This window comes from Cervus elaphus, chromosome 30, assembly GCF_910594005.1.
Source record: "Cervus elaphus chromosome 30, mCerEla1.1, whole genome shotgun sequence".
In the NCBI taxonomy this organism is placed as follows: Eukaryota; Metazoa; Chordata; class Mammalia; order Artiodactyla; family Cervidae; genus Cervus; species Cervus elaphus.
The window spans coordinates 75801603-75824019 of NC_057844.1; the positions used below are offsets into that span (position 1 = coordinate 75801603).

The following is a 22417-nucleotide window of genomic DNA, read 5'->3' on the forward strand; positions in this document are numbered from 1 at the left end:
TCTACAGAGAGGTGGATGAGCCTGTCGGTCTTTCTAAAAACCTGCCAAAAATATGTTCAAAGCCTTCTACATTTTTAGCCACTGTGCTGTATTTTTACTGTTCTCTTAAGCACATATTTACATGGCAGTAAATCCATTTTTAGAGCAGTTAACAGAGGGAAACTCGTTTCTCCTCGGTCATCCTGAGGGTCTGTTCAATAAAAAGAATGGAAATTGAGGGGGAAAGAGTTGTTTTAAAAAAGATAACAGGTACAAGAAATGTTTAAAGTATTTCCATTAAAAATTACATGGTAGTGACTTATAATGAAATTTTAAAAGTCACTTAATTTTATGAAATTATTTTTTTATTGCTGGAGAATTTTCCATAAGCCGAGATTCAAATGTAAAATATCTGGGGATAGTGGAGAGAAGGAGTAGGCAGGAAATCACAGTTGATATTGTTATCTTTATCAAAGTGCATGTTGCAAAGCCCCATCTTAAAAAATTCTGTAATCTGTTCTGATATTTAAAGAAATAAGAAAATTAATGTCTAACCTATCAACTACACGGATTCTGCCCCTGCCTGGCTCAGTTCTGTCTCAGCTGCGTGGACGTCTTGGGGAGCGTCCGCAGTGTCCATGCAGACGTGCTGCCTCCGTGCACTTCTTAGCTGAGGTAACAGGGCTCTGAGCCCCACTGTTAAGGTTCACCTCTACACTGCAGAAGGACAACAGATGGAAATTCTGGTTTGCAGCCACTGCAGAAAAATAAAAACATGTTCCAAAGGGGAAAGGATCTTGTATTTCTGCGTCTGAACCTTTGATCTGCATTCACATCTGAAGGGAAGGCTAGGCCTTTTGGTGGAGACACATGGCTTTGCATCTGTGAAAACACAGCTGTATATAGCAAAACAAAACTAGTGGAAAATACAATGGTTTTGCTGTGTCAGGCTAGCCACTAATGCTCAAATTCTATACAAATATTGTCTTTTGATAGCTCTTTCCAAAATCTGTCCTGACTTTATAATTGTTCAGGAATGTTTTATTCTTTTAAATTCACATTTTGAGCCTTTTTGAAATGAAGGCACGTGGGTCTCATCCCCTTAGATTTGCTTTTTAAAAGGCAGTAAAAGAAAGACTTGTAGTTAAATAGTAGTAACGTTATCTAAATCTTGACTTAATTGAGGGAGGGTGGCGGGATAGAAAAAATTAAACCCTTCAAAAAAGGTAAAGTTCTAACTCCATCCTTGATCCTGAAATTCTTTTTTTTTTTTTTTAAGATAATATTGCATGGGCTTTGTGCTGCAAGTTACAGCTGAAAGGCCTCTTGAGCGCTCTTGAAATTCAGCTGCTTTGTTTTGAGCAATTAAGATTTGTTATGGAGTGCTTTAAGCAGCTCTGCTTTCCTTCATCTTTAAATAGTCGTCTTCAGCTAGTTTCTTTATCAGCATTTCCCAGTAACTAAGCCAAATTTGTTTCATTAGGAGGCACTTGCCTTGAGCCTCCATGTTTCCTCTCAGCCCCAGACGCGGAGCCCAAGCCCGAGCGCCCGCCTTATCCTGCCCCATACGGTTGGTTTCCTACTATTGAATTGGCAATCTTTTTCCGTCCCTCCCCTTTCCGTTGAAGCTCTGGCCCCCCGTCGGCCCTGCCACAGGAGTGGGGTGCAGAGGGGTGGAGGACAAAAGACGAAGATGAGAGTTGGCCGCGCCGGCAGAAGGCCGCCTGCCTGCCCCTGCCCTGCAGAGTGGCCCTTCCATTTTTCTGAAGGGGGCCCGGCTTCTTGGGCTGGCAGCCTCCCCACCCTCCCCACACCAACAGCTTCATCAACAAGCGGCTCAGGAGATGAAAGTTGGTCTTCTTTAAGTGAGATCATTTTTTTTTTGTCAAAAATAATAACAACCTCTGGTGTTAATCACACCGGTGGGAAGAACCAAGAGCGAGCATCCTTCCACGCAAGCCCCGGGAAAGTTTTCCCTTTGAAGTGCTGGTTCCCGCCTAACCCTTCCAGGAGGGAAGAGGGGAAAAGAAAACAAGGGTGAAGATCTGAAGCCACTGAGGAATGCTGAATTGATGTCTTCCCTCGGCATCCCGGCCCCTCTCGCGGTCCTCCCCTCCTTTCAACTCCCTGCCCTTTGAAACCGCGGGCCTGGGGTGGCCGGGCCTCCCAACCAGGCCCTCTTGTAGCTGCAGGCTTCCCCCTCCGACTGGCAGCGGGGCGGTGGCCGCTCAAGAGAAGCGGGCAGAGTGGGCAGAAGCCGGCCGAAGGGGTGGGAGCACCCGGCAGAGCCTGCTTAGGCTTATGGCCCGAGGCTTTGCCATCGTGAGGAAAGAAAAAACAAACAAACCCAAAGCCCCCAAACGAACAAAAAAGCCCTCCCCCAACCCCAGACCCTCCTTCACAGCTGCATTTTGTTCCCGGGACTGTGGGTGTCACTAGAGCCTCTTTTTTTGCAACTGGAGAAGCTCTCGTAGAGGACTTGTCAAGCCTATTAATTTTTCAGGCAGAACAGATCAAGCCTGCCTTTGATGCTGCTGTTTCCTCATTTAGTATTCAAAGGTAAAGAATCCTACCTTCTCACTCGTTACATAATTAAAAGAGGGTTGTTTTTTTTTTTTCCAGTGGCAAAGAACTTGTCATGTGTAGTAATTTTTGAAGTAAAAGGTCTAACTATTTATATAACATCTGTTCTTATGCTCTTTCCTAAATATAACCAATATTTACTCTTTTTCTTGCTGGTCCTGAGTTGCATACCATACACCCTGCGTTTTAATTTTCGACAGATGGGGTTATAAACAGTGTTTTCCCCCTCCAGCTCATTCCTCTAAGTTTAAATTTCTGTATTTCTGTTCTAACCAACCAAGAGTGCAATTAAAACTAAGAACTCTAGAACCGTCAAATAGCCCTAACTTCTCTCTTACTCTTGATTTTATTTTACGCTTGTGCATTCTAAAGTTCACTGAAGTGGACTTTCACATGTTTCCATCTGCGATGTCTAATGGCAAACTGTGGCCCTCAACATCACTTCAGGGCCTTTTGTGTTCTTATCTGTGCATTTCAGAAGTTCCTTCGGTTTCTCTGCATATGCAAAAAGCCCGGCCGAATTTTTTGACACTGCCCCCCCCCAACTCTGTTTGTTGGTGGCATCTTGTTTTCCATTGTTTGGTTGTTGGTGTTGGCAAAAGTCATTCATTTAATGGTGCCAGAGATATTATGCCTTATTCTTTATTGGGACAAAACCCGAAAATATCCCCAATTATTTTAAAAATGAATGCCTGCCATTGGAACTGTTATAAATTAGCATAGTTGTATTTTCCCATCCTAAGGTAGGTAATATTTTAAAGGTACAGGTAGTAATAGTCACCAGAAGCCAATTAAAATGGCTAGGATTCTATCAAAAACCTATTAGTGGCATAAATAATTGATATCTGGAAATAAAGCAGCCTCTCTTTGCATATACCACTGGGCAGGCACCACCGTCCAGTACTTCCACGAGGCAGAGGAAGGTTCCTGGGCGTTATGTCGCCTGGGTTTTAAAAGCTTGATAAGGCCACACACAAACTGATTTAAAAAAAAAAAAAACAAAAAAACTGCCTGAGAGCGGAATAGTGACATTATTTTCAGGTGTTTGAGCTTCTTAGAGAAAAGGAACAAGTAACAAGACTCCTCAGGAGCCAGGTGTGAACGGAATAAATTGAGGCAGTGTCCTGACCCATCCAGCTTTTTGTAAATGATGTGATTAAAAGGGACATCTGAGAACAAACTTATGAAGTTGTTATGGCAACTGCAACACTTGGGTTGAAATATGTGTGTCTGAAACATGAAAGTTTGCAGGAAGCTGGAGGAAGAAGCGCGGCATTGTATGTGGGCAAGGCGACTGAGCAGTGGCAGCCAAATACGATTCCTCCGCCGGGCATCAGTCAGGGCGACTGCCTTGGTTTCCACTTTTCAGGACGTGTGGTGACTGATGCTTTCCCAGGCTGTGTCACCCGAAGTCGCCACGCCTTGCACACGGCAACCTCTGCACACTGGTCCCTTGACCTGTTGAGAGCACTCTGTCCTCCGTACCAGTGTTCAGTGTGAAGGTGCATTTGGAGTTGCCTCAGCATTTGCCCAGAAGTTTGCACGTCTGTGTTCTCCTATTGATGTCCTTGTTTTGTGAATTTTCTCTCCCGGTTTTCATCCATTGTCTCCCCCCACCCAAGCCCACCAACAAACAGCAGGGCTCAAAGGAATCAAAATACTTAAATATTCCTGAGGATTCTCTGCTCTTTTCCAAAAACTGTCTATCGCTTTTCCATAATGTGACACTATCATAATTTCTCATGCTTTTTGATTTTCCTTCCCATGCTGGCCAGAGTATGAAATAATGGTTCTTTTAAATCACAGGCACGGATATTTAAAATTAACAAACCTACATATTTTGTACTACAGAGTGTTGGAAAAATCAATACTTTGTCACATCCAGAATGCTTTAAATTTTTTTCTGTCAATAGATTTCAGATATATACAGTGCCCAAAAATTGTTTTAAAAATCACTACATTATTTCCTATGTATTTGGGGCTGTTCTGCTTTGAATGAAAAGATAGTTAAATATCAATTATAATAATTTTAGTGGTTAGACTATTCTATGAGAAATATGCTATCTTAATTGAAGGACGTTTGACCTTAAAAATAAATTTACACCAAAAAGTTCTAATGAAAACATTTTCTTTACATTTATTTTTTAATATAGATTACTGCTTATTTAGTCTCCTTGATTTTAAGCATAGTACTTTTCACTTTGAATAGTCTTAATTCCTAAAATTAAGATAAGTGAAGAAAAAGAGAAAAAATTAAAATAGTTTTTAGAGAATGTTGTTTTCTTAAGTCATGAATTGGAGCTTTTCACTCTTACTGAAATGACTCAACAGTTTTGTAGTTGGACATGAAATTACACAAAAATTGCCCTTGTAAATATAATGAGGTGTTTTCCTAATTTTTTAAAGAGTGAGATCAAAACATTTTTCTATTCTATTGCAAAATTAACTGCTGTTAAGCTGAAAGACTAATTATTCATTTAAAATATTTAGTTAAACCTCTATTTTTAATCCCTTTTTGCATAAGGACAAGGAAATGGTTGTGTTTTGATCTAACTTCCTTATTTGTAAAATCCATAGATGGAAGATGATATCAAAATAAAAAAGAATGTTTCGAGAGCATTAAACCTAAGAATGCGGGGTCTTTATACACATTTTACAGAAATAAATTTCCTGTTTCCTTTCTTTAGTCTTTTCATCTCAAAGGTTTTTGGTTTTTCTTTTTTAAGAAAATATGATTTTGATACTTCCAAAGTAGATACTATTTTATTTCAGGTGGGTCATTTAATAGTTTGTTGATGTTTTCAAGGTCTCTAAACAAAGTCTGATGTGTTAACAGTCTTATTAACGATGTTAAAATAGAATTAACAGCTTGTGGATGCCTCCAGAGCACAATAGCCTGTCAACCTCGCCTGCCCCCTTATAAATTGTACCCCTGCTGTCTTCCCTTTGTTTCATCCCCAATCAGCAAACTAAACTTTTGTGGAGAGAGAAGGCAGTTCAAGTGTTTCTGCTACCGTTGAAGGGAGGAGCTAATGTGGAATTTACGGGGAGACCAATCAGTGCTGGAGGGAAGAATGACCCCAAACGGGGAAGAAGGACTTTGTTGACCTGCTTGGCTCCCTGACCTTTCCTTGCCATTTTGTCGCTTTAAAGAGGTTTGCTCTGGTTGTCGCGTCCTTTACTATCCTTTTACCAAAGCCACAGAAGTTTTGGATGTTTGGGATTATTTAAGATACTTCTCACAGCTTTAATTGTGTTGTGTGTATGTGTGTGTGCTTAATAATTGGACTAGATGTTAGCACTCAACATCATTTTTAAAAGTCTGATCCAACTACTAACAGTTTTTCTTATAGGGGAATAGAATTTCATCAATTATCTTGAGCCAAAGTAGATTCTAAATCTCTTCCAGGGTCTCTTCCCCATAGCTGTGCTTTCATCGAGAATCATTAGCTACTGATGTTAGGCCATTCATCCTAATTTTGTTGAAATTATTCTTTGAAAAATAGATTTATACTTTCTAGTCGTATAAAATGTTAGGCAATGACCATAATGAAGAGAAAAAAAATTTTTTTTAAGAGAAGGCTGATTTTTTTCATTCGTATTGCTAATTTGATGAATTGTCACATTTAAAAGTACAGATTTATGGGATAACCTGACAAATGGGTCATGCCATTTTATCTTTTGCCACCATCTGACTTGATAACCTATAAAGTGCAGCACATTTATAAAATATTTCCCAATCTCATGGCACATTTCCCTGGTTTTGGTAAGGGATAACGAGATCTTATTGAGAATTAAGTATTTTTTAGGTCACTCAACCACTTATTCGTTTACTGGCATTGTTCTTTCTTGTAATGTGCGGTTTTTCTGTTTACATTACTTTTAAACAGGCCACTGTTCAAAATTCAGTGCTGAGATCTGAGACAGTCCATGTGGGTACAAAGAAAAAGCATCTCAGGCTGGATTCAGGACGCTGAACATTTTCTTTAAACCACAGTTAAATAAAATCACTCAGATACACCCAGATATGGAGACTGAGATACATTTAAATGACCTCTGGTTTCAAAATGATTATTTTGTCAAGGGATATGCTAGAAGAACACAGGGCAGTACTAGCTTATCACTTCTCTTAGCTCACGCTGTCCTACGTAGGCGATCCCCAAAGGGAATATTTTCTTATACTTTACAAACCCTAGAAATGGCATCCTTCAGTTGAACTGGAGCAAGCAAGTTGTGTGTCTGTGAAACTGGGGCAGGCAGGGCTTTGTTCGACACTAGCCACATGTGCGGGTGTAAATGTCAGTGATAGCATGTTCTGGTTGGCAAGTTTGAACGCGCACTGCCTCACTGAGGTCCTTTCACCTGGCCAAGGAAGAACGTCACTGTGGTGGTTCTCCCACAACTGTCACTGCTGTCATTTTTACCCAAAGCACCTCCTGTTGTCCACGCCCCAGCCCACGGCCTCGTGTGTCCTAACACCCCGCAGCCGGGTAGCAGGACCGGCCCACAGCCAAGTGTGACTGAGCTCTTTTGGGGTATGCCCGCTGAGTGGGTGCCCCAGGCCCTGGAGTTGGGGATACGCCTCGGGATGTGGGCACCTCACAGTCATGGGGACCAGACGTCAGTACTATGACCACCTGATTCAAATGTCAGTGTGTGTCTGCGTGACTTGGGGACGCTGAGAAAGCCAAAGGGATTATCAACACACAAACTTGACACCTTTGTGCAGGAGCCAGCTGGCATCTCACGGGGACAACCTGAGCTGTTCCAGCATCGGGAAAGCTGGGTTTGGCTGGAGCGCGGCAGGCTTGGCCCCAACGGAGGGAGGGGGAGAATACCCTGGGGTTGATACTAGGACCCATTTCTTTTGTTTCAGGTGAGGCAGGGAGGGATAGAACTGCAAATGTAATGACATTTTAATAATCAGGGCTTTTCTCCATAAAGACTTTGTACATAGCATTTATCCTCCAAAAAGTCTCTCCTCTTTTTGTGATTTTATAAACTTGAAGGAAAAGGAGAAAAGGTCTGTGGTCCCAGCACTTGCCTTCATCTAAATGAATAACTGTTGACCACTGATGGTTAGCAACATAAATCCTGTTTGAGCTCTGGACCAGTACCCTCAGCCAGAAGTTTTCATATGCTTTTTAGAATTCTGAACTGGCCACAGCAGCATTTAGGAAAGTAAAGGATACAAATAAAGTTCATAATAATTTGACTGTTCACTTCTGCATTTAAAAATTTGTCAATTGTAGAAATTTTTTTCTCTGAATCTTTGGAATTCCCTGAAGTGAATGCTTTGAAGCCAGTTGTGAAATGCTGCTTTAGAAAGAGTTCATATAAATGTGCTTCTTTGTTTAATCATAAGGGAGATTTAGAGAAAGGATGTTTTATTTTTCAGTAGTTTTGTTCGATAATAATATGGAATTATTGTTATTATGATTACTAATGATACCTTACATTTGCCCAGCACTTTAGAATTTTTACAAACATGATTGCACATAATTCTTGAAAGAGTTTGACAGGAAGATATTATTATTCTGGTTTTGTAGACGAGGAATCAATAAATGCACACAAATGTAACATACCATGTAGTGCCAGCGTTATATTTCCAGAGGATTCTGAGCTTTAGGAAATGTATTTGGTATGTAAAATGGCTAAAAACTACAAATCTAGGACTGAAGAATTTATTTTGGTTTCACATAGTAGCTACAAAAGATGACAAAAACAGGAATAAAATCATGTGATAATGTGCAATGCCCCTTTGAATGCACAGCTATCTGAATTTTTGTTGGATGATTGCTTTGTTTTCATGTGTTTCACATCTACTATATCATAGCATGCTATATTATAGCATAATACTAAAATATAAAAAATAGTAAAAGTATCCCTCATATTTTTAAAGGTAAAAATTATAATCACAACATCATAGCAGAATAGTGTTTTCCCATTAAAGGACAGTCTGATTTGTAGTTGACTATAATTTCTTTCTTATGAGATCTCAAAACAGACAAAATATATTTACTCTTAATAATAATATTTTCCCCTGCTTGTTAAAGACTAGGTATTCAGAATATTTATTTTGAGACGTTTATTGCTACTGTTCAGAAACAGAACTATGTTATTGGGCAGCAAAATCTGATTAGTGTTTCTAAGAACTATTATATATACCACAGCAAGACAGGCAAGCAATCTGAAGTGCAAGGTTAAAAGCAATTTATAAAAACTAGGAAAAGACATTACTTGTTAAAAAAAAAATTTCTTAAGAAAAATTAAAATTGTCTAAGTGATATTCTTGACTACTTTTTCGTTATAGTACTTTCATATTATTTTCATTAAAAATATTTTCAAAAAAAACAAAATATTTTCGTTGAGGGGCGCAAAGAAGGAAGAATTAAAATGAGAAAGAAGACCTCAAAATTTGCTATTCTGTAAGATCCAAAGTCTTATTAATATAGTTTTCAGTGAAAAAAATTAAACTTTTTAAAAACTTCATATGATAACCCTAAGAAAAGTCTCCACATATGGTCCCAAAGTGTAAAAAAAAAAAAGAAAGGGAAAATAATCATTTTATGGAAAAAAAAAAGCCTATTTGGAATTTCACCAGGGCTGTTCTTAGAATCAAATTAAGCTTCATTTCTTACTTTAATTGTGATAACCAAGCACGTAATTTGCTTCTAGAAGTTTAGAGGGGGAAAAAACTATTGATATTATATGTCTGGGGTTTTCTTTAATCAACTCTAACATCAAAATGTCCAAACCGTTGGACTGATTCGTGTTAGATAAAACAGATGGGATTCCCAGATCATGCACCGTTCAGCCGTTTGATGGAATTCGCGCCACCCTGACCAGCGAGCCCAGATGGCGCTTAAATCTGTCACTCTTTAACGACCCTACTGTTTTTTAAAAATATTTTTATATTTGAGCCCATTCAGTTAATCTGAGAGATTAATCATTTCCAAGATATGTCTGGGGAGGGATTTACTGCGGGCTTCATTTGGAGGAGTTGAGGATGAGAAGAGAGATGAGACCTCCGTATCCAGGGCTACCTGCTCCAAGGAACTCGGAACGGGAGGCCTGGGTGATGATGGGCTCCAGGACATTCTCTAGGCAGCACGGTTGAGAAGGCCACGTGGAGAGTGGTAGCAGTGGGGATTAAGGGAAGAAGGGATGGACATTTGAGAATGGCCTAGGGGGTGGAGATAAATAGATTGTCACCCAGAGAACTCTAGCATTGTCAAGCTGAGACCCCAGCCTGGGCCAAGTGTTGACTGTGACCACTCCAGGGTGGTTTTGAGCTGTCTGACCCTTACCAAATCCAAGGTACACCGTGGTGCATCTAGGAGCAGACCCCAGAGATAGAGTCCAACGTGACCAGCCACTCTTGAAATGGTTCTAGAAAGAACTTGTTCTTCACCAGAACTTTTGCAAATCTCACAGGGTTTTTCTTCCTTCTTTCTTCAGTTATTATTTTGGATCAGTTAGTTCACTGAAATGCTTCAGTGATTCAGGGCATGATATGCTAGCAGGCTCCTCCCTCCAAAATCTTTAACCTTGGATATATTTGCAGAGTGGCTTGGAATTGCTTTCTATTCCTGCTGAGACAGGAAACAGAAAAATGAATGGCTTTTCATTATGCAGACTCTTTTTTTTCCCCCCTGCATTTGAATCAGATATAGCAGGTGTCAAAATACAGTACAGAATTCACACCATTAATGTGAAAATTTCCATTGTCCCCCAAAGCCACCGGACCCCAAAGTCACTTAGATTAACAAAATTTAAAATGACCTGCTGACTTTAAGGATGTTCTTGGTGATCTTCAGGGCCGTTGTGCGGTGGTTTTCCTGTTTGTCACATGATGCTGCCTGTACTTGGGAGGTCTTGTTGGGAGGCCGTGTGTCTCACCCTTGAGAGTGGCAGAGCACAGGGAAGTGTCATCTCAGTGTCCTGGGCCCCAGCTGAGTATCTGCATGCTGAAGACGTGTCCGAATTCTGCTTGGAGGGTTTCCAGCCTAAGCTAAATGACCTTCATGTAGACCCCAAAACAAGCAGAGAAGTAAGTTGCGTTGGGAGGTTTTATTGGAAGCTTTTGGATTCAGGGATTGTCAGAAATCATTGCCCTGGCAGAATATAGTAGTGCTGACACTTGCAACTAACCCCCCACATGCAGTCAGTCCCTGAGTGTGAAGCTCGGTAAGTTTTGAACAGAGTGGAAGGAGGAACATTGAGCACATAGTCCATTGTTTTCATCTTAAATCGACTGTAATCTTACCTGTCCCTGTTTCTCCCCCCTCCTCTTCTCTCTCTCACACACCCACAGTCAGATTATGGAAAGGATTGAAGTATAGTCCTGCTTAAAGGATATTGCTTTTTATAGATGCTACACTGCCACTGGAAGTCTGGAGAGGCCGCCCTGCGTCTAATTCTACAATAGGTTTAGGATTCAATAGTGATCAGTAAGACACAGTTTTGTGTGAATGTGTGTTGACCTCAATTTCCTAGATGGTCTTTCGGTGTTTACAGAATAAAATTGAACATTTTAGAGAAACTAAGTAACGCCCACATTCAAAAATGTTTTTGTGAAGTCACATAATGTATTTGGTATTACCTAAAAAGCTTTTTTTTTTTTTTTTTAACCTTTTTGACTAGAGTAGATATTCCTAATAGTCACACATTTTCTCTTAAGTTTTACCAGTCAACTCTTTCCACATTCACCTGACTTCCTCTAAAGATTAAATTCTCCCTAATATTTCAGTTGGCAGTTGGTCTGTTTCAGAACAAAAGGATAAGAATATAATGTGTGTGTGTGTGTATAATTTGAAGAATTCTGTGGCCACCTGAGAAACAAAGCTTTTGCCCATGATTTTTCAGTGAAAGTGAAAAGTGAAAGCGTTAGTCACTCAGTTATATCTGATTCTTTGCGGCCCCACGGACTGTAGCCCTCCAGGCTCCTCTATCCGTGGAATTCTCCAGGCAAGAATACTGGTGTGGGTAGCCATTCCCTTCTCCAGGAGATCTTCCCGACTCAGTGATTGAACCGGGGTTTCCCCACATTGCAAGCAGATTTTTTTACTCTCTGAGCCACCAGGGAAGCCCATTTTTCAGTTATGCTAGCTAAATACGTGTAAAACAATGAGGAACAAAAATAAAACTTCACTGTTAATGAACCATTGGCCATTTGGAATAGACAGATGTGTTTGCAGATAGAATGAGGACACCTACCACTCTCCATTGCCTGTGATGAAACCTCCTCATGGCCTGGACGTGAAGCTGGCACAGCATCTCGAGCCAGGCTTCCTTCTGGAGAGGTGAGCTGAGGGTGGCCCAGCCAGGTCCGAGGTGCTGGAGCCAATCCATGCAATAGGATTAAGGGATAAAACCAAACTCAGAGGCCATGGTACAGCCAAATCAAGGTGTTGATCTAGGTGAAGAACTGGAGGGACAGAAGGTAGGTTCAAAGCACCAGGGAGCTGGACAAGCTGGTTCAAGGTGGAAGTCAGGAGGTGGAGCCCCCAGCAGTGTCTCCAACTGCCAGGAAGAACTACTGGTGCCTTTATGGGCCTCAGGTTTTTAAAAATATTTACTTATTAATTTGACTATGCCGGATCTTAGTTGTGGCCCACAGTCTGTTTTAGTTGAGACGTGTGAAGTCTGAGTTGTGACAGGTGGGATCTAGTTCTCTGATCAGGGACTGAAGCTTCCCTGCATTGGGAGCTTGGAGTCTTAGCCGCTGGACCACCAGGGAAGTCCCAGGGCCTCAGCTTTGAATGGGGAGTGAGGTATTAAGGGCTCAAGGTACTGTGAAGAACTGTGAGTTGTCCTTCCTAACTTCCTTCCAGAGTCTTCTCTAACCATGTGCAAAAAATCCAGGCTCTTTTTACAGTATTCTTTAAGAATCAGCAGCGAGGTGGGGGACTTGTAAGCCTTGACAAAGTTGGGTATCCCCAGGAACCCCAGTTTGCAAATAGGATGTGTAAAGTTGGATGATGTTTAAAAATTATTGTTTTGTTTTCTTCACCTCTGAAAGATTTCCTAGTTCACTGAGAGCCAGCTTCAGTTGCATGGATATTATAAACTTTCCTTTTCATTCCACATAGAGGCCCCTATTTTTAGCTTTTAAGAGCTGTTACAACTGAGATATAAACAATATTCTGCATCCCACACAGTACACATCTCAGGATTAGAAAAAGAGTTCCTGGAACTGCAAGACAAGTTTTGTCTTAGACAATCTGTTCAGTTTCCTTATAGGCTCGTTTTCTCATTCTATTATTTAATTTTAGTGAAAGATCTGTTAGAAATTTCCCTGCGTATAAATGATGCATTAAAAGTTCTCACTATGCAAATAATTTTATGTGGAATTTCCCATGGCATATTATTATTTCCTGAACTATAACTTGTTCACAATTTCTGGACACATGCTCTGAAAACAGACATCCATCAGTCCCACACTCAGTGAAGAATGGAAGATTTAATGAAGGACTTTGGACTACCAAGTTGGAGGAGTTAGGTCTGATCTGGGGGAGCCTCTAAGAATTTTCAAACTAAGAATGTGTACAATTGCATGTTAGGAAGATTTATCCATGGCAGTCAGCAAGGTAGACTCAAGGGCTTGGTGGAGGCAAGGGAAAGACTGGAGACAGAGCACCTACGTTAGGAAGTGATTGGGAAAGCCCTGTCTGTAGGTGAGAAGACCCAGGCTTGTAGGTGGAAGCCACGCTGAGAGACTCCTCTTCTGCCTGTGGTCCTCTCTGAATCATGCCGCCCACCCACTGACAAGCACACACTCCCACCTCACCTTCTCTCCTTCACTTTCAGTGCTCAGCTGTGGCTCTCAGGCTCCTCCTGACCTTTGGGTGATTCCCACACAGGCCAGCAGCCTCCAGGCTGCTGTGTTCCTCCAAGTGTCTAGTAGAATAGCCAGCACATAATAAGTGTTCAAGAAATACTTCTGAACAAATAAACCTGAGCAACTTACTATGCAAACTTTCAGTAATTTATACTGTGATCTTGGAGTGATTCATGCACCAAAGAAATGATGCTTTTGAAGTGTGATTCTGGAGAAGACTCTTGAGAGTCCCTTGGACTGCAAGGAGACCAAATCAGTCCATCCTAAAGGAAATCAACCCTGGATATTCAGTGGAAGGACTGAAGCTAAAGCTGAAGCTCCAATACTTTGGCCCCCTGATGCAAAAAGTTGACTCATTGGAAAAGACCCTGATGCTGGGGAAGATTGGGGGCAGGAGGAGAAGGAGGTGAAAGAGCTTGAGATGGTTGGATGGCATCACCGACTCAATGGACTTGAGTTTGAGCAAACTCTGGGAGATAGCGAAGGACAGGGAAGCTTGGGGGTGCTGCAGCCCATGGGGTCACAAAGAGTCTGAAACAACTTAGCAACTGGACAACCGCAGCAACCAAGTGGTTAATGCACATTCCTTCACTTCCTGGTTTTAATTTGGAGGCAGGAGAGCTTAATGTTTAAGAGCATCGGCCCAGAGGTTAGTATCCTGTCACTGTGTTTGTTCTGTGACCCCAAAGAAGTCACTTGATTTTTCTGAGTGTCAGTTCTCTCCTTTGAAAAATGAGGATACCTTTACCGTGATCAGATGAGACTTCTGTGTCTAAACTTCTAAGATCATTGCCTGGCACATGGTTAGCACTCAGCCACCTAACTATTAATTATAGCTTGTCATAATTTTTTTTTAATTAAAAAAATTTTTTTTGTCATAATTTTAATTAGTATTGGGAGTAGTCATAATGAAAGCAGTTTAACACATTTAGATTTGGGGGATGTACCTGGTGGTCCAGTGGTTAAGATTCCACACTTCCAGTGCAGGGGCCCAGGTTTGAGCCCGGTTGGGGGAAATAGGCCCCACATCCAGTGCAGATAGATTTGGGATACAAAGTTTACTGATCATAACAGATACATTGGGACTTACAATGATAAGCATTATTGTTTTATTCAATCCTTCATATTCTATGGGGGCTACTCATCTTTTAAAATATTTGTGTATAAAAACGAAGCTTCTGGGCAACATTACAGTGTGCCCAAAGATATATTATAAAGAGTCATGTGGGATATATTGAGAAATTTATAAAGAGCTAGTGTAAAACTCAAAGATGTTCATGTGTGGGCCGGTTTTACCCAGCACAGACTACAGCGGTTCCTGAGAAGCCTGGGTGAATTCCTGCTCTCCTCTTGACCTAGTGTTTGGGACAGGATATGGACTCTTTGTGTTAAAAAAGAAGAAAATATTAAAAAAAAAAAAATTAAAAAAAAAAAAGATGCTTGGAAAGAAGATGTAAGCCACGCTGAAGGTCCAGAGGTACAAATCATCATCAGTCACTAGTGTTTTTATTTTAAAATTTTAACTCCAAGCGCCACCTGTGCGAAGTGCGGTTGTGAGCACAGGGAAGGTGACCTGCTGCGTGCTGGAGCTGTCACCTCAGAGCACGTGCTGCAGGCCTCCTGGGCGATCCTCGAGCGTCGAATCTGTCTCATGTCTTTTAGAAGATGATATAGCTGTTTAATATAGAGCTGTATTATTATCAGCTGTTAGCTATTATTGTTAGGAATGTTATTAGTGGTAATAACTATGTTATTATTAGCCCCTGTATGAGCCCTTCTCAAGAAAAAGCAAACACACTGTAAGTGACTACTTTGCATCTTTTGCTTTGGGAGTTTTTTGTCAATTAGGAAATGCCAGAATGATAAGTTTTTTAATATGTAAAATTTTGACTGAGGATATACCAGTGCTTCCATGGTCTCATTGGAAAATTTCATATAGCATTTCTAAAATTGCAAGTTGTAAGATCAATGTGTTCTTTTCTTCTAAACTCAACAACACATTTTGCTTACAAGAAGACCAGTGTTATAAACAGCATAGGTCACTAACTTTGCTCCTTTTATAGCCTGGACAATTTTCAGACCCTCTGTCTATTTCAAGGCCATCTCATATGTCATTGCAGGGAGAAGAACCATCATAGAACTCTGAACAGGACGTTCCCTGGCAGTCCAATGGTTAGGACTCAGTGCTCCCTCTGCCAGGGGCTCCGGTTCCATCTCTGGTCAGGGAACAGAGATCCTGCAAGCTGAGCAGCATGGCCAAAATACCACCTCTGAACACCTCAAAGGTCAGATGGACTTCTCCATAATCTTTTCTCCTCTCTGCTCCAAGCTCTTAGAAGACATGTACTACGTTATTCTCCTTTACCTGTGAGTTTCCATTTGCTTGTTGTTGTTCAATCACCCAGTCATGTCCGACTCTTTGCAACCCCATGGACTGCAGCACGCCAGGTCTCCCTGTCCCCCACCATCTCCTGGAGTTTGCCCAAGTTCATGTTCATTGCATCGGTGATGCTGTCCAGCCATGTCATTCTCTGACACCCCCTTCTCCTTCTGCCCTCTATCTTTCCCAGCATCAGGGACTTTTTCAGTGAGTTGTCTGTTCATATCAGATGACCAAAATACTGGAGCTTCAGCATCAGTCCTTCCAGTGAGTATTCAGGGTTGATCTCCCTTAAGATTGACTGATTTGATCTCCTTGCAATCCAAGGGACTGTCAGGAGTCTTCTCCAACACCACAGTTCAGAGGCATCAGTTCTTTGGCATTGTGCCTTCTTTATGGTTCAGCTCTCACAACCGTATGTGACCACTGGGAAGACCATAGCCTTGATTTTGTGGACATTTGTCGTCAGAGTAACACCTCTGCTTTTCAACACACTGTCTAGGTTTGTTGTCACTTTCCTGCCAAGAAGCAATCATCTTCTGATTTCATGGCTGCAGTCACCATCCACAGTGATTTTGGAGCTCAAGAAAAGGAAAAATGTCACTACTTCTACATTTTCCCCTTCTACTTGCCCTGCAGTAATGGAGCCGGATGCTGTGTTCTTAGTTTAATATTTAGTCTTAAGCCAGCTCTTTCACTCTCCTCCTTCACCCTCATCAAGAGGCTCTTTAGTTCCTCTTCGCTTTCTGCCATTAGAGTGTATCATCTGCATATCTGGGGTTGTTGATGTTTCTCCTGCCTGTCTTGATTCTGGCTTGTAACTCATCCAGCCTGGCATTTCTCATGATGTGCTCAGCTTATAGGTTAAACAGGATGATAGCAGACAGCCCTGTCGTACTCCTTTCTTGATCTTGAACCAATCAGTTGTTCCATACAGGGTTCTAACTAGACAACTGTGAATATCTCATCATCCACAATTTCATTGAAGACTCATGGAGTGGAGAGAATCTCCTTTGTGTTACCTAGCATGTTTTAGGGCTCTAATAAATACTAAACAGCAGCAGTAACTCTTTAGCTGGATTTTCCCCGCTATTGTTTTGTTTAAAATGCTGTGTAACAAAACTTTATGCCCTTAAGTCATAAAGTCACAATTAAACAAACGTGGGCAGCTGATGGGTCTGGTCGGATTTTCAACAGTCGTTTGGTCATCCAGCAAATATGAATTGAGCAACTACCATGTTCTAGGTACTTGAGATCCATCAGTGAGCAGAACAAAGATCCACCCTCCTGGAACTTATGTTTTAGAGCCTAACAACAAACAGCAGAGATAATAAACAGGTAAATCATGCAGAATTTTAGAAGATGGTGACAGAAAAGTTGCAATAGAGCAAAGGAACTAGGTCAGAGGGAGGTGGGAGTCAAATTGCCACTTAAAATAGGGTGGTGAGGGGATTTCTCCGGCTGTCCAGTGGTTGGGACTCTGCTTTCACTACCAAGGGCGAGGGCTCAATCCTTGGTCGGGGAGCTAAGATCCCACAAGCCTTGAGGCTTGGCCAAAAATAATAATGATGATGATAATAATGAAATAGGGTGGTAAGGATAAGCCCAGCTGAGAAGGTGAAATGCTAGCGAAGGCTTGAAGGAGTGAGGGACTTATGTATCTTATAAATAAATGCATATATTTGGGAGGAGAGCACTCGAGGCAAAGGGAACAGTCCTGTGTGTCCAAGGATAGCAATGAGGCCTGGAGGCTTGTGAAATGAGAAGGGTTAAAAGCAATAGGAAATGAGGGGAGAGGTGACAGGGGCCAGATCATCATAAGTGTTTTCACCTTTACTTCTAGCGAAGAGGAAACCCTCGCAGTGTTGAACAAAGAAGAGACCTGGTAGGACTCTTATTTTATTTATTGTATTTTTAATTTTTTTTGGCTGCATCTCGTGGCCTGTGGGATCTTAGTTCCCTGACCTGGAATCAAACCTGTGTCCCCTGCAGTGAAAGCGTGGAGTCTTAACCACTGGACCCATGGGGAAATCGCAGGACTCATATTTTAAGCTGATGCCTCTGGAACCTGTGGTGAGGATTGACTGTAGGGAAAAAGGGTAGAAGCAGTGAAACCAGTCAAAGGTGGCTGCCTTGAGCCAGGTGAGAGCTGATGGTGGCTGAAACCAGACTGGGAAGTGGTGAGAGGTAGTTTAGATATATTCTGAAGCAGAAGCAACAAGATCTCCTGGTGGACTGAATATTTCTCAGTTGGAAATAAAAGAAGTGACAAGGATGACTGTCAAGATTTTTGGTTTGAAGCTGCTCTCAAGTGAGTTGGGAGAGGCTATAGCACGATTTTCTTGGGTTTGGGGACAGGGAGAGGGGAGAGATCAGAGTTCAGCTTTGGACATGTTGAATTTGAGATTATCTGCTATGCTTCTCTAGTGGCTCAGACAGTAAAGCGTCTGTCTGCAATGCAGGAGACCTGGGTTCGATCCCTGTGTTGGGAAGATCCTCTGGAGAAGGAAATGGCAGCCCACTCCAGGACTCTTGCCTGGAAAATCCCATGAATGGAGGAGCCTGGTAGGCTACTGTCCATGGGGTCACAAAGAGTCGGACACGACTGGGCGACTGAACAACAGCAACAATTAGAGTCAAAGTGGAGATGCCAACTCAGCAGTTGAATATATAGGTCAAGCGTTTAGAACGAGGCCTGGACTGGAGACAGGCCTGTGCACATTGCTAGCACAGACATGGGATTTAAAGCGGTAAGACCGGGTGGCAGTGCGTGCGAGGCTGCAGACCCAGCAACACACTCCAACATTAAAGGGCAGGCTGGGGGAGGCGAGAGGGAAGCAGAGAGAGAGAAAGACAACTAAGGAGAAGGTGTCCTGGAAATCAAGTAGGAACAGTGTAGCAAGAGCGGGTGGAGGTGGGGATTGTGCCAGATGCTGCTTGTGAGGGAAGTAACTTGGGAGCTGAGAATTGGCTACTTACTGAATTTAGCAACGTGGTGGGGGGGGGGTGGGCGGTCACTGGTAGTCTCCTTGGAGCAGATTTGGAGGAAATATGGGTTTTTCGTAGTTTTCTTCAGGAGAAAGTTTAAATAAAAGTGTATTTGGAGCACTCATCAATGTTGATGCTTGACCCCAGAGCTGCTATTGAAACACATGTCAAAGGGACCCAGAAACGTCATGATCTCTGCTTTAAAAATATTTGTATAACAGCTTTGTACCTCCCCAGTTGCTCAGATGGCAAAGAGTCCGTCTGCAATCCAGGAGACCAGGGTTTGATCCCTGGGTCGGGAAGATCCCATGCAGAAGGAAATGGCAACCCACTCCAGTATTCTTGCCTAGAAAATCCCATGGACGGAGGAACCTGGCGGGCTACAGTCCATGGGGTCACAAAGAGCTGAACATGACTGAGTGACTAACACACACCTAACAGTTTTATTGAACTATAACTTACATGCTGTATAATTTATCCACTCAAAGTGCACAGTTCAGTGGCTTTTAGTCTATTTACAGAGTTGTACAACCATCACCCCAGTCAATTTTAAAACATTTTCATCACCCCAGAAGAAACCTCATACCTATTAGTGGTCATTGCCTCTGTGACCCTCAGTCCTAGCCATCTACACATTTACTTTCTGTTCCTATAGATTTGCTTTTTCTGGATATTTCATATAGGTGGAATCATGTAATAGGGTCTTTTGTGAGTGGGTTCTTACCCTCAACATAAGGTTTTCAAGGTTCGTCTGTGTTCTAGCGTGTATTAGTATTGACTACTTCTTTTTATGGCTCAAAAATATTCCATTGCGTGGATAGACCGTATTGTAAATACCGTTTATCAGCTGATGGACACTTGGGTTGTTTCTACTTTTTGACTGTTGTGAGCAATACTGCTATGACTTTTTGAATACAAGTGTTTATGTGGACGTGTGTTTTCTGGGGTATGTTCTTAGGAGTAGAATTAAATTTCTACTTTCCTACTAACACTAATATTTAGCCTGTATTGATACTGCCACATTTCAGGGTTCAAGGTCAAGAAATGAGACAGGGTTAAAAGGAGGACCTGGAATGCATCTCTTTTCCTGGTCCTAAGTTCCCAGAGCTTTTCAAACAACAGTGACTTTGAGTTACTGCAGTGCTCAATGACTAGATATATTTCTTTGTTCTGTTTTGGAACATAAAACTGTAGTAAGCCACATCAGAAAGGGTAGATAGTGAGGGAGAGAGTTTACCTGCATTGACTTACTGAAAAATTATGGTTACTTCCAGAATCTAGGTCATTGTTTACTTTCAGCTACATAAAAATCTTCAAGTAGATCTTCTTACAGCATCTTCAAAATAAAGATGACAGGAAAGGCAGCCAAGTGCATTGACTTTGAGGAGAGAAAAAAAGACTCGTAAATTGCCTATCAATCCGTGGATTTACTTCTGGGGAGCACCAGTTAAAAATCTCAAACATGTGGCATTTTCAGTGGACTTATATTCATATGAAAGAGTTTTATCAAATATGATTGCATGTGTGTGCGTGTGCACATGTGTGTGTGTGCGTGGTTTTAAACATTTCCATAATGAGTTCCCAAGTGCTTTTTTGGCCATGGTTATTAAAGCGTGTGTGCTTGCGATTTATTTGGCAAAATGCCTTTAGTGAAGAAAGGATATAGTGTTCTCTTGGTTCTTTGCCCAAAGTAATTTTGGAGAAGTCTGTGACTGTGTTTAGCTCATGTCATTCATTGGAGACAAGTCATTGTAATTACATTTGATCACAATCGGTTTACAGTTGTTTTATCATGTTCTCATGCTGAATATCTACTCAGACATCATACCAGAACTTAATGGCTACTGTTTTATTTGTACATAAAATGTTTTATAGCCCTTTTTTTTGCAGTACACATCAGGTTTCAATCATCATTGCTGCGTAGTGAGAGGAAAGCAATGGATAAAGAACTATCAAAAGTCCTCAACTACATAAAGTTTTATTTTGGGTCACCTTGTCATAAAAGATATTGAATGTATTTTGTGGCTTCCCCGCTAACATGTCAGCCATGGTAGAAGGGTTATAATATTTGGAGGAAGCCATATGAAATGGGGAACTTCATCTAAGATGGTATACCTTTGCATTTGTTTTGCATTGGAAACGGGTCTACCAGTATTCAGAATGGCTCCTAGGTAGCCATAAAAGGCAGCGTGTTGTTATTCTTGGCATTTACAATAGATGATCTTCTTCACTGTAAGGCTACGCATTTTGTCACGGTTGTGTTGCTCTAACACCTACTTTGTGTGGCAGACTCACATCACAGGATGTCATTTACAACCACCAAATGCTGGAGGCTCCTCTCAGACAGGTCAGGATCTGCTAACTGTGGAAGCCTTGCTTCACCAGGGCATTTGGGTGGGTTCGCTGCTTATCTCCAAAGTGTCAGTTCTCACTGTTCCTTCTTTTCCCCAAAAGGTTGGTCGCTAGGCCTTCTGAAAACTGCCGTCATTCTATACATTTGAGTCTTTGTGATTGAAGAAGCTCCAGTTAGAAAAGTGTAATTAATGGGAAACTTTGACATCCAGCTGAGAAAATTAGTTTGCATCAAAAAAGGCAAGATAGAGGATTAAAGAAATTTTAGTCCTAATCTAATTAACACCAATTAAAAGATGTAGGTAAATTTGCACCAACAAACTGTTAATTATGCACCAATTTGCCTTTTCTGAGACCAAACCAAAATTAGGAAAATATTATTATCCTTTTTTTGTTTTAGGAGCAGGTTTGTTACAATCATCTTTTGTATAATTAAAGAAGAAGTAGGCAGTAAGCGTTACTGTGAAATATTTCACTCTCCTGATATTTTTATGTAGGTTAACTCTTTAAAAACAGAAAGTACAAGATAATTCTCCCAGCGTTCATTCACTCACCACACATCTAATGAGGACTGACCAAATGCTGGTCCTTGCTCCAGGCAGTGAAAAACCGAGTCTGTCTGCAGTGATTGGGTTTTCTCATTCAGAATATTTAAACCTGTCTGTACTGCTAATATGCTGCTCCTTTAGAAAAAAGCTCTGTGACCTAAATTGTAAAGCTAATTAAACTCTGCCCTGGGTACCTGTTTTAAAGGGGAGACTGCAGTTTGGGGGGAGCCTCAAGAAGTGCTCTTTAATGTCCCAGAACTCCTAACAATGTGGTCTTTTGGAGTATTCATTCTGCTTATACCTTCCTCACTTGGAGGATCTGAGTGAAGAATCTGTTTAGCGGCGCGGAACTCAGATGTTCACTGTGCTGGGACTCTCTGTTTCCCTTTTGAGTCACTCTTAGAGCTCCTCAGATGGGGATGTGAGTAACTGTGTGTGAAGCGCAGACCTGTTGTATCTGCAAAGGGCGCATCTGTCCAGGTGTCACGTAATGAGTAACCACAACCCATTTTATATGAACCATAATTCTACTGCTTACAAAATGGGAGGAAGATACGGAGAAGGAGATGTCTGTTCGAAATGGAAAGAAATGTTCTAAAGACAGATTGCTCTAGCCATTGATTATATACAACATTCAGCAACTGCCTTCAGATTTTCAGGAACCTGTTCAACTTCATTCGGAGAAAATATTTGACCCGTCAAGTCCTGGTGTGTGAAATGGCATCCTAAAGTGTATTATTCTCC

The 22417-nt window shown here is 41.5% G+C and overlaps 1 protein-coding gene across 4 annotated transcripts in view; it reads left to right on the forward strand.

Moving 5' to 3' along the window:
- CLYBL (citramalyl-CoA lyase) overlaps positions 1–22417 on the forward strand; it is a 229665-nt gene that overhangs the window by 37548 nt on the left and 169700 nt on the right. For 3 of the 4 annotated variants that reach the window (XM_043892487.1, XM_043892485.1, XM_043892486.1), the window contains exon 1: positions 15732–15772. The exons of the other annotated variant lie outside the window; for it this stretch is intronic. In XM_043892487.1, coding sequence (XP_043748422.1) covers positions 15747–15772 — 26 coding nt within the window. In that variant the 5' untranslated portion in view covers positions 15732–15746. Of the gene's footprint in view, positions 1–15731; positions 15773–22417 lie in introns of those variants that run through there. 4 annotated transcript variants of the gene reach the window in all.